The sequence below is a fragment of the Macaca nemestrina genome, chromosome 6 (genome assembly GCF_043159975.1).
Source record: "Macaca nemestrina isolate mMacNem1 chromosome 6, mMacNem.hap1, whole genome shotgun sequence".
Taxonomy (NCBI): Eukaryota; Metazoa; Chordata; class Mammalia; order Primates; family Cercopithecidae; genus Macaca; species Macaca nemestrina.
The window spans coordinates 180,853,794-180,865,253 of record NC_092130.1 but is presented as its reverse complement, the minus strand read 5'-3'; the positions used below and the strand labels follow the sequence as shown (position 1 = coordinate 180,865,253).

At 62.5% G+C, this 11,460-nt stretch overlaps 1 protein-coding gene and 1 pseudogene across 3 annotated transcripts in view; both read right to left on the bottom strand.

The window, feature by feature from the left end:
• Positions 1-1,235: 1,235 nt before the first annotated feature.
• Positions 1,236-3,740, bottom strand: LOC139363983 (uncharacterized; annotated as a pseudogene). The gene has a single exon (XR_011625208.1). The product of XR_011625208.1 is annotated as an uncharacterized protein (transcript).
• LOC105483376 (solute carrier family 9 member A3) overlaps positions 1,236-11,460 on the bottom strand; it is a 47,179-nt gene continuing 36,954 nt past the window's right edge. The window contains exons 10-17 of one of the 2 annotated variants that reach the window (XM_071099167.1): positions 9,766-9,895; positions 7,318-7,430; positions 6,584-6,713; positions 6,242-6,418; positions 6,058-6,130; positions 5,597-5,707; positions 4,908-5,157; positions 1,236-4,100 (exon numbers count right to left, since the gene is read on the bottom strand). In XM_071099167.1, coding sequence (XP_070955268.1) covers positions 4,097-4,100; positions 4,908-5,157; positions 5,597-5,707; positions 6,058-6,130; positions 6,242-6,418; positions 6,584-6,713; positions 7,318-7,430; positions 9,766-9,895 — 988 coding nt within the window. In that variant the 3' untranslated portion in view covers positions 1,236-4,096. The other variant, XM_071099166.1, reaches the window with a different exon arrangement.

Here is an 11,460-nt window from a genome sequence, read left to right as displayed (position 1 = left end):
GGTCACCACTGGGCCCCACGGTCACTAGTCACTGGTCACATCCACTTCAGGGGTGCCTGCAATAACAGTGAACCAAGCATTTGGCTACTCGGCCTCGGAGGCCACGCTGAAACCAGACAGCAAGCTCTGGGACCACTAATGTGCATGATTTGGGGGACAGGACGCCAGCCAGAATGTGCGGGAAGGTATGGGGATGCCTCTGGCAGAGGCAGTGTTTGGTGCCTGGGCAGTGGGTGTCCACCCTGATACCAGGGGAAGGTTGTCTCCACCCCACGTACTACAGGACGCCGGGGTGAGGCCTGTGGCCACCTCCTAGTAGGAGAGCAGTGGCCACCCAAACGGAAGGCCAGTGCCTGCTGCCTGCGTGGGAGTGTCTGGTTGCAAAGTGGCCATCAGGGAAGTGGATGCACAGGTAGGGCTGGTGTGGCTGCAGCTCATCCCGGGGACCGTGGACCCACGCCCCTTCCACCGGGTGTGGCCTCCAGGCCACTTGGCCCTTGGTCGAAAGGGTGTCTTTCAAGTTAGGGCAGCTCCCTGATCTCCTCTTACCCAGGGGCAGGCGGGAGGTTTCAGTGAGGGATTCCCATGTCTCTTTAACGATGAGGCTCTGCTGCTGTTCATGGACTCAGCCCCCACGTCTGTCGACTGCAGTCTCAGCTGCTGTAAGGGCACCCCCAAAACACGGGGCCTGGCACATGGGGTTCCTTTTTGTCCAGAGGAAGCTGGCAGGCATCGCCTTCCCACCTGGGGAATCCTGGTTGCCCCCAGCCCCCAGAAGGGTCAAGCCATCCAGGCTCTAGACTCTCAGCCCACCTCTCTCCAGCCCCAGGCCCACCTGCTCTAGGCCACTTGAGTGTCTCAGGCACCTCATCCTCCTGCTCAGGCCTGGGTGAGCATTGTTCCCACCACCCGAATCCCAGCCTATGCCTTAGCTACTCCTTCACACCCTCCCCAGGGGGCTCTGACATCTGTCTGCACCGGAGGGGCTGTGCTCAGATCCAGGGGTCGCTCCACAGCCATGTCCAGCGGCTTCCTCACACCAGCTAGGAAGGGCAGCAACAGCACACGCACACACACGCACACATGCACATGTGCATGCACACGGGCACACACACATGCACACGTCTCTGTCAGTGCTAATTTTTGGGCAAAGTGATGTCTGCCTACAGGAGACTGCTCCTTAAATTCTCGTAGGTAGATGATTTCTCATTTATAAACAAAGTTTGCACCCAAAATGCCTTGAAATATTTTTAATAGAATTGGTCTAGCAATCATTCAGGATTTTGGTGATGGGCCCTCCCTGTCTGGACACTGCCAACCCACAGCTGAGGGGCATTTAAGGCACGTCATTTTGTGATTAGAATTACACAAAGTTTGATTAATATTACAGCTGCAAAATTAACATACACAGTTTTCACTCATTTAAAATATTTTGTTTTGATGAAATTCTTTGCTTTCACAATAATCAATAGTACACAGTATATTGACTCTGTAACAAAATTATTTTTGAGAAAATACAGAAGTGAGAAATAGTGATTTCCTCAATTTGTTTATAGTCTATTACAAAGTAGGCCAAAGTTCAGTATTAAATAAATAGATATCCTAATAAAAGTTTTTACAAGTTTTCCTAAGGAAATACATTCATAAGACTGTTTACCTTCTGTTTGACAGCAGTGACAGGAACGTGGGGATTCCCAATCATGACGAGTCCCTAGCACTCGGCTCCTGGCACCCACGGCCCAGGCGCGCTGCATCACCTGGTGGGGTGCAGCCTGGCTTTTGCGAGTGAGGTTTTCTCATTGGAACTCTGGTTCCATGTTTGTGCTTAGCCTGTGTGCGGTTCTCGTAAACACAGAACGCCTGCCTGCCCACCCCGGGTGTGAAGACTGAGGGGTCAAGGAGGTGTTGGTGAGACTGTTTTGTTCACCATGTGGAGATCAGGTGGTGATTACCGCATCTTCTTTGCTGACTTTGGTAACTGGGTGTCCAGTGGGGAGCGACCGGGAGTGGCCAGGCTGTTGCCTGGACTCAGCTTCTGACTCTGCAGCCAGGAGTCAGATGCAGGCCCAAGGGTCCAGGGGAGTTGTTCAGCACCTGGAATCATGCACTGCGCTGTGGGCCACGCGACGCTTCTGGCTTGTTCTCCCAGGCACAGACAGGCACTTGGAAGGCAACTTTGCTCCTCTGGTCACCCGGAGACCTCCTAGCAGTGCAGATGGGACAAACTGGAGGCCTGTGGGAACACCCACTCATGCCCGGAAGGCCAGGCCCCAGCCTGCTCCGGTGAACGTCAGGATAGTGGCTGCAGCAGGGAACCAGGGCTGGCCTTGGATCTGTCCAGCAGAGTCACTGACCGGGCAGGCTTTGCTGCATAGAGGATGGCTGCATTTTGTGCTCAGAGTTGGTTGAAATGGCTGCAAAGTGTGGACAGTGACCACTGAATCCCAAAAGTCACTGCACTTGATCTGACCCGAATACCAGTGACTGCAGTTAGGGTAGAGAGCTTCTCCGAAGCAGGGGTCATGGAGGCTTTTGTGTGGCTGAGGCTTCCCTTTTTCACAACAGTAAGAAGCTATCAATGGGAAATTGTGGACTTTTCCCACCAGGGACTCAATGTGCAATATTCAGTCAATATAAAACTCTTAAGAACTCCTCCTTACTGGTGACTGTCAACACTGGATCTAAGACGTGAATAGTCTAATTTTCCTGAGCAAGGAGCTGCAAGTCTGGCTTTAGAAAAGCCCTTAGGAGTGTCCCACCTCCACCGCGCAAGCAGGTTTCAGGTGGGGTGGACCCTGTGGGACTTGCCCTCTGAGGGATGGATGGACTCAGAGCCCCTCCCCGGCTCAGCACCCGCGGCCTCCGCCCACTCAATGGACTGCGCCTCCCAGATCTCAGGCTGGATGATCTCCCTGCAGAGGACCAGAAGCTCTGTCCAAGGCCTCGGCCTGGGATGCTGGAAGGGGTGGGAAGGGTCCGGGGTCCAGGACAGGCCCAGGGGTCTCAGCAGGTCCTCCTTGGAGGGCCTGAGCCTGGTGAGGGGGACGGTGCCCTGGGCCCCTCCATGCCCCCTTGGTTCGCCCTGCTTTGTTAAGGGGGCCAGAGCAGCTGCTGGGCCCCACAGTCCACTTAAGGAACGGCCATGATTCTTGGAAAGCGCCGCCCGCCAGGCCACCTTTCACCCAGCCAGGGCCCCCGGGGCGACCTCCGGGCCAGGTGCGACAGGTCAGGCCGGAGACCTCGTCTGTGGGGGACGGGCAGTGCCCGCGGCCGCCACCCTGAGACCGGGCGCGGGCAGGACGGAACCTGGAGGGGGAACGAGGCAGGTGCTGGCTCTAGGAGTCTAAATCCCCAAGCGCTGAGTAGACGGAAGACGTTCCCGCCACTTTACCTGCAGCTCAAAGACCTGGCGAGGGCCTGGAAACGGCGCTCGGCCAGGGCCGCTTGCGGGGCCGGGCCTGCAGCCGCTGCAGGTCTGGCCCTGAGTCCTGGCGCTCGGAAGGTCCCTGAGTCGGTCCCCGGGGAGAGGTGCGGGGCTCGGGGGTGGGGGCCCGGAGCCTTGGGCTGGTTTCACGCAAATCCGTTTTGGGCGAGCCTCGGTTTCCCGGCAGCTGTGGGAAAGGGCGCGAGCGGCCAGCCACGGCGCGCGGGCCCTTCCCGCCCGCGGCTTCACAGCGGCGTCTCCTCCTGCTCCAGCGCGTGCGGCGGTGCGTGGCACGAGGGCGGCAGCGACGCCAGCTTCAGCAGGGCGGGGCGGCGGCGCGCGCGGGGCCGCTGGAACGAGCGCCGGCTGTGCACGCGGCGCGCCGCCGCCGAACGCGCGTGCGCACTCGGCAGTCCCCGGCGCTCCGGCCCCGGCCCCGCCCCCGCCCCGGGTGTAGGCCCCGCCCCCGGCTCGCGCTCCTGCGGCTCTGCGGGCTCCGCCGCGGCGCTCTCGGGGTTCTGCGCGGGCGCGGGCGCGGGCGGGACGGGGCTCGGGGCGCGCGGGCGCTGTAACCGCGCGGGGATCAGGGGCTTCTCCGGGGCGGCGGCGGCCGCGGCTGGCGGCCCGTGGCGCGGGGACGAGCGTCCGGTCAGCGGCGTGTCGGAGCCGGTGTCACCTGCGGGAGAGCAGGGCGTGAGCGGCGCGCGGAGCCCGGGCGCTAGGGCGGGAGGGGCGTCTCCGGGCGGTTTAGCTCTCCCCAAGCCCGGCGGCTCTCGCCTCCCCTCCCGCCGCGCACCCGGGGCTCGGCGTCCGCCGGGGCCTCCTCCCAGGACCCGGTTCGCAGGACAGAGGCGGAAGCAGCAACAGCGAAGCCCCACCCTGGCCCAACCACGTCCCACCGCCGGGGGTCCCGGGACAGCGGCCTTCTCCGTGCAGGAAGGTCCCGCCCCTGGCCCTGCAGCGCGGGAGGTCAAGGTCCCCAAGGGGGAAACCTGCTTCCTCCATCTCAAACCGCCCTGGCGTTCCCCGGGTGCCTCCCAGGCCCCCAGAGGGAGCTCACAAAGCCCAGACCCTGTGGCGCGCCCTGAGCTGGAGGCAGAGCCCGGGTCTGCGGGGCCGGCCCTCCCTGTATCCCTGTGGGAGGATAGGGGACCCGGGGCGTCTGGCTCCCCCTAGCCCTGCTCTCAGCTCCGTGGGAGCGCAGGAGTTGGACTCTCGGACTAGCTTTCGGAGCCACCTAAAGGAAATCACAGGCGGCCCTGGGGCTCTCAGCTCCGTGGGAGCAGCAGAGACGCCAGGGTCTGTCCGGGCTCCTGAGGGAGGTGCGGCCAGCAGGGCGCTAGAGGAGGAAGAGGGGCTGCTGGAGAGAGAGAGAGCCAGGTTCAGGTCCAGGGAGGAGGAGAGAGAGAGCGCGAGGCGGAGACCTGGAGGGAGAGGAGCTGCGGAGAGAGGGGTTAGGTGGCAGGAGGCCCGGGAGCGTTACATGTGTGTGGACTCGGGGAGGGCGGCGGGGGGCCGCTCCTCGGGGCCGTCTGCCTGCAGGAAGGAGTCCACCGACTTGCTGCTGAGGCGGAAGGGCGTCAGGCGGCGGAAGGTGCTGGGAGAGTGGGGAATCTGCGTGCGGGCCCTCTGCGAGGGGACCACCGTCTCCCCGGGAGACAGCCAGGGCGGCAGCCTGGCCAGGAGGCTGCGGTCCAGGGCCTCATCCGGAGAAAACACAGGGTTGTCAATTCCTAGGAGAGAGGGCAGCGGCCGGTCAGCCTCCTGGGAGCCCTGGGGCGGCAGGGGAGGCCTCGCGGGGGCCGTCACCTGCTGCGTGCCCTGGAAGGTTAAGGTCACCTGGAATAGGATCACCGGGAAGGTTAGGGTCACGTGCCTTTCAGGTTGCAGGCCTTTGCCCCACATCCATGACCCCACACATCACAGGCAGCACAGGCGAGGTCTCCCTTCCCTCAAGACACACCCCGTCTGCTCCCTGCCCGGCCCACGTCTCCTGGGACAGCAGCCTCCGAGTTGGTTGAGGAGGCACTCGAGGTGCCAGGCAGGGCCCTTGAGAACCCACAGGAGACCCCCCCGCCAGGTCCCAGTGCCCCTGGTCCAATGACTGAGCTCCCTCCTGGGGCAGCAGGAGCTGCCCCTCCCTGGGCCACGACGCCTGTGCCCTGTCCCCACCTGCAGGGGAGTCAGATGCTGTGTCCTTGGTGACACTGGCCAGGAATTCGATTCCCCCGCTCATCTCCTCATCATAGTTGGGGTGCTCCTCGGTGTCTGAAAGTTCCAAGTCTGGAGGAGACAGGCTGGGATGAGGACTGGGGTCACTAGGGGGCTGTCCTCACAGCCGGTCAGCCGTGTCCATCAGCTCTGTGCCCAGAGGTGCAGGGGGTCGGGACCCACAGAGAGAAGGGCTAAACCGCAGGGCTGGGGGAGGGCAAGGAGGGACCCCACTTGGAGGGCAGCACCCCTGGAACCCCATCCTGGGTGGGTCTGCAGCTGGGGCCCTGACCGTGCCTCCCTGCCTGGGTGGCTGGAGGGTCCTGAGAGGGGAGGGCCCCGAGAGGGGAGGGCCCCGAGAGGGGAGGGCTGGGGCTGGGAGGTGGTGGCTCCCAGCATTTCCCGCAGGGCCCCCAGCGCACCTTTCTCTTTGATGGTGAAATTCTGCACAGAGTTCTCCATGGGCAGCTTCCCATTGGGGATGCTGCTGTTTCTCTGTGGGGCAAACGTGAAGCTGCTCACAGACCTCAACACAGCCACACCCGGCCCGGACTGCCCCCGCTCCAGGCCCCAGCCCCGTCGAGCCTCCTGGTGACCCGGCCTCACCCGCTTCTGGGCACGCTCCCGCTTGTACATCTTGGCTGCCTTCTTGTTCTGGTTGAGCCCCAGCTTGGTCGACTTGAAGGACTCCAGGCGCTTCCGCATGGTCCTGTGGAAGATTTCCCGGTCCTGCTTCTCGTCCTCCGTGGGCGTGAGCTCGTGCCGGCTGTACAGATGCTTGTACTGCAGGGTTGGGCACGGAGGTCACAGCTGTGCCCAGTACCAGACACTCCCGCCCTCCTGCCGCAGGGGCTGAGCACGGATCCCCCATGGTCCTGGGAGGGGACGAGGAGGCCACCCTACAGGGGTCCCTGTGGGCGCGTCCAGCCCCCAGCCTGCGGGGCCCACCTCCTGCCGCGGCTTGTACAGGTACTGCTGCAGCGTGTGGTGCGTGACCATGTCCTCTGCGTCCCGGATGCTCCGCCGCCGCTGCTCCAGAGACTGCATGTCCAGGCAGACGGCGCTGACATTCTCTCTCCTGCATGGGGACCAGCGCTGAGCCACACAGGCTCCCTCAGGGTGGGGTCTCCTGTGCACCCCTCGCCTTCCCAAGGCGGGCATCCGGCTGGGGTACGGGGACACCTGGCCACCTGGCCAGCCCCTTCTCCCCTCGGGGCTTAGGCTGACTCCCCACGAGGCCTTCCCGGCCTCCTTTCTGAGGTGGATCCCCCTCCTCACTGGTCCCCCTCCAGAGCCCTGGCTGTGAGACGTGGGGACTCTGGCATCTGCACACCTGGCAGAGTGGACCTCCCATGAGAACTGGCCGTGAGCTGTGGAGCCCATGGCTGGAGGGGCAGTAGGGGTGGCATGGGGACCAGGACAGGCTGCTCGTGGCCGGGGGCAAACACGTCAGGCCCGGACCCCAATCCGCTGCTGCCCCTCCCTTTCACCTTGCATCCAGCACTAAGGGAGTCTGGCCACCGCATAACACAGGGGAGCGCTTGCTGGAGGGGACACCCAGCCCCTCTTTCTGCACCCCTCCACTCCCCCATGCCACCCCCAGGCCAGGAGCCACCCCAGCCCCGCCTGTGACCCTCAGCTGGGTTCTTCCCCAGGGAAGCTGCATGACCGTGGCCACGTACAGGAGGTATGAGACAGAGGCCTCCACGGTGGATGATCGTGGCGTGAAGTCCACGTTGACCATGTTGTCGGTGCTGGGGGAGCGGATGAAGGCCAGGGACCCACGGCGCTCTCCCTATGGTCAGGAAGCAGCCCGGTCAGTGGCCTGAGCAGCCAAGCCCTAGGTCCCGGACCTGCGGCAGCTGCTGCTGTTGTGTGCCCTGGGGGGAAGCGGGGAAGTGCCCAGAGCTCGGGGCCCAGGGAAGGCCTTGAGACCTGAGCCCCAGGTTCTCCCCTCACAGCTGCAGAGGGGAGGAGATGCCAAAACCACGAGATCAGATTTTGAGCCTCTGTCCATCTGTCTGAGGCCACAGCCAGACTGCTGCCTGAACTGGGCAGAGGTAATGCTTGTGGGAGGACACAGTGGTCTGAGTGTGAAGGGGTAAAGCTGCCTAGGACTTGGGGGGTGTCTGGGGAAACTGTCGATATGCGGAATCAGAAGTGGCCCCTGTCCCTGCCAGAGGCCCTAAAACCCCATTGGCCTCATGTCCAGAAATGAATCAGGTCGAGGGAATGGAGCAGAGCCCGATGGGGCACAGAAGCCGCACAGCTGAGTGCCAGAGGACGGGAGTGGGGCTGCCTGTGTGTCCTCAGACCCCACCCGCCTAATGGCAGGCCTGGAGAGTGTGAGGCTGTGGAGGAGTGCAGGGCAGGGTGGGCTTGTGGCTGGAGTCAGGGTCTCCAGGGCCAGCGGGGGCACAGGTGTGGAGGGAACGTCAGCTCACTGCGCTCAGACCTTGCCAGGTGGGCACCCATGCCGCCTTGCAGCGGCAAGACGCTCCCAGGAGAGCCCCCGGGGTCGGGCGGGGGCCGCTGCTCCCACTGAACATGTGGCCCCCACTTCACTGCCCACTCTGGGGGGCTCTAAGGGTCATTGTTCTAAGGGCCCTCTGCCTGCTCTTTTGCTTCTAAATCCAGCATCTTCTGTATGACCTTTGTCCCTCTGTCCCTCTCCTGCCACCCCGTGAAGACAGCCGTGAGGGTCGGGGGAGCCACAGTGCCAGCTGCCACTCTGGGCAGGCACAGGCGAGGGCTGGAGCACCTGGGCACATGGGGTCTTTGGAGGGGCTGTTCCCCACACCACTTCCCCTGCCCCTGCCGAGCCCCACACTGTGGGGTGGGGGGCGCAGGGAGAGAGAGCAGCTGCCCTGTGTGAGAGCCAGGAGGGACATCGGGCAGGCGGACGCCACCCTAGGTGTGGAGACTCAGGCTACTGAGTGACCAGGAGGCACCCACGGGCTCCCCACATGCAGCTGAGCCCAGGGTCGTGGTCATGGGTCATGGGTCAAGGATGGTGGCTGGTGGGGTTGGGGGAGAGGTTCAAGGCCCGCCTACTGACCAGGGTATCTGAACTTTCTCTCACTTCCCGGGCCTGTGGTTTGGGGGTTTGTGTGGAGCCTGGTCCAGGGGCCCTCCTTCCTGATCTGCACTGGCTAGCCCTCCTGACAGCCCCAGGCCCCCATGCCCTCTGCCAGGAGGCGCCTTGCCACGCCCCAGTCATGGGTGGCACATCTGGGGTGAATGCACGTCAGTAGAGGCAGAATCATTCTATCTGAATGAATGGAGTTTCCCGGCCCCCGCCAGCCCTCTGTGTGAGGGTCTGCAGGGTTTGGCAGGACAGGCCTTTCCCTCTCACGAGAGCACCGACCCCGACCAGCTGCTGGATGAGGGCACCAAAGCTCACTAGGGAGGACTCTGTCCTTAGGGAGGAGCCGCAGGGCCCAGAGGGAGCAGAGTCCCTGCAGCTGTGCCCCAGGCCCTGCGTTGCGCGATTCCTGCAGCCAGAGCGCCCCTGGGGAGGTCAGGGCAGGCCGGGGAGGCTGAGGCCCACCTGCCATGGTAGGCAGGTGCGGGAGCCAGTGGCGGCAGTGGCCCCGGGTCTGGGTGGGGCGCCTGGCCTCTGGTCTCTGGAGCAGATGGGCTCTGCGGACACCAAGGCCTGCTCAGAGTGGACTGGGAGATGCTGGGGCAGCCTCAGAGCCACGGCCGTCCACGGCGGGAGACAGCCCTGCTGCTGCCCCTCCACCTGTGCATGTGGGTCTGTGGGCATCTGTGTGTGCTGGGGCAGGCCCAACTGTGTTAGGACCAGGTCCCATAACAGCCTGCCTGCTTACCGTCCACTCCCATCTCCAGGGAAAGCAAGGGAGCTCAGGGTCCTAGGACCTAATCTCAGCGCTCACCCCCACCAGCACCGCAGTCACCAGGACTCTGTGACTCAGTTTACCCCACGTGACAGCCAGCTGGGATTCCCAGGGCATCAAAGGCCCATCAGCCTCCTGTGAACTTCTGGGGTGGGCCTGACCTTGGGACGCGGGTGCAGGGGCCTCTCCTCATTGCCCCTGTGGCGCCCACAGCCAGTGCCCGAGCCTGCTGCACCCCGACCCGACAGAGGGAGCAAGCGGCTCGGCTACCTCAGCCACGTAGCTGATGGCGTCCTTCAGGTTCAGCTCGTGGAAGACATTCAGGATCCGGTCTCGAGACTTCTGGGCCGACCGTCTCATGAGGACCCTGCTGAGGAACTTTCTGTCGAAGTGGGACCACCTGTAGGGACAGACCTCAGGTGTGAGTCTCAGGCGACAGGCGTGCTGGAGCCCAGACCGTGGCCGGCCACTTCTCTCCTGAATTTTATTTGCTGTAACGACCCTGCAGGCGCATTTAAAATGAGGGAAGCAGCCCCTGCCACACGCCCAGGCCATCGTTCTCCCGCCTGTCCTGTTGGATGGAGGCCGTTGGATGCACGTGAAACTGCATTCCGCTTTCCAGCGGCCGCCGCCTCCAGAGGGTGGCTCAGGAGAGGGTGGGCATCAGGCCTGGTCGGGCAAGGGGGCTCCAGCCACGTGGGGGCACTTTTCAGCTGCACAGGAGGAAAGGCAGGGGCGGACAGACGTCCTGAGCCCTTAGACTTGCGAGAGCCAAGCTGACCAGGGTGAGGTTTTTTAGCCTAACAGAATTAGAGTATTTGCCGGTTATCCGGATCAGAAGGGATGGTGGCCTGACTGGACGTAGAGGAACCTTTGGGGCACAAGGAGGTGATGCCTGTCACTCTTGAACATGGGCGCAGCCGCCAGAGCTGCCCCTCAGGGCAGAGGGTGGGCCCCGGTGAGCTTGTGTGCTCACACCCGGGCAGGCCCCGTGGCAGCAATAGCAGCTCTCCTGTACAGGTTGAGTTTCAGCCACACCAGGAAGTCAAAGCTAACTGAGGCCTTCTGAGACCCCTGGGATGGCCCCTGGGCGGCCAAGGAGTCGGGTACTGGGTACCTGGAGCAGAGTCACTGTGGCCACAGAGAACCGCAGCTGAGCTTCGTGAAGCCACATGGCCACACCTCCCAGTGCCTCCACCCCCACCAAACACAGACCACTCAGAAAATAGGAACCCAGGGCAAATTGTATGTGCTACTTACTGGGTTTATTATAAGTGTCAAATGTATTTTATAATAAAACATAGGTGATTTCAGCTTAATGGACAAAATCTTTTTTTATTTTGAGACGAAGTCTCGCTCTGTCACCAGGCATGAGTGCAATGGCACAATCTCAGCTCACCGCAGCCTCCACCTCCCGGGTTCAAGTGATTCTTGTGCCTCAGCCTCCTAAGTAGCTGGGACTACAGGCACCCGCCACCACCCATGGCTAATGTTTGTAGTTTTAGTAGAGACGGGGTTTCACCATGTTGGCCAGGCGTTTCTCCAACTCCTGACCTCAAGTGATCTGCCTGCCCCAGTCTCCCAAAGTGCTGGGATTACAGGCTTGAGCCCCGCCAGACAAAATCGTTTTAAATGTTGACTGATACTAACCCTATTTATGACTTGGAGGAAATAATCTATTTTCCTGACTTTCACTTCCTACATAACTTAACAATCTGGAATTAATTGGGCCACGTGAGAGGACGTCTCTATTCCCTAGAAGAAGCACAGGGAATTCAGCTTCCATCCCCTCGCTCGGTGGCCCCGACTGCTGCCGCCAACTCCTTTCGGCAGCACCTGTGTGTCTGGGGGCACACCTGGCACCTGGCCTCACGGGGCACCTGTGTGTCTGGGGGCACACCTGGCACCTGGCCTCACGGGGCACCTGTGTGTCTGGGGGCACACCTGGCACCTGGCCTCATGGGG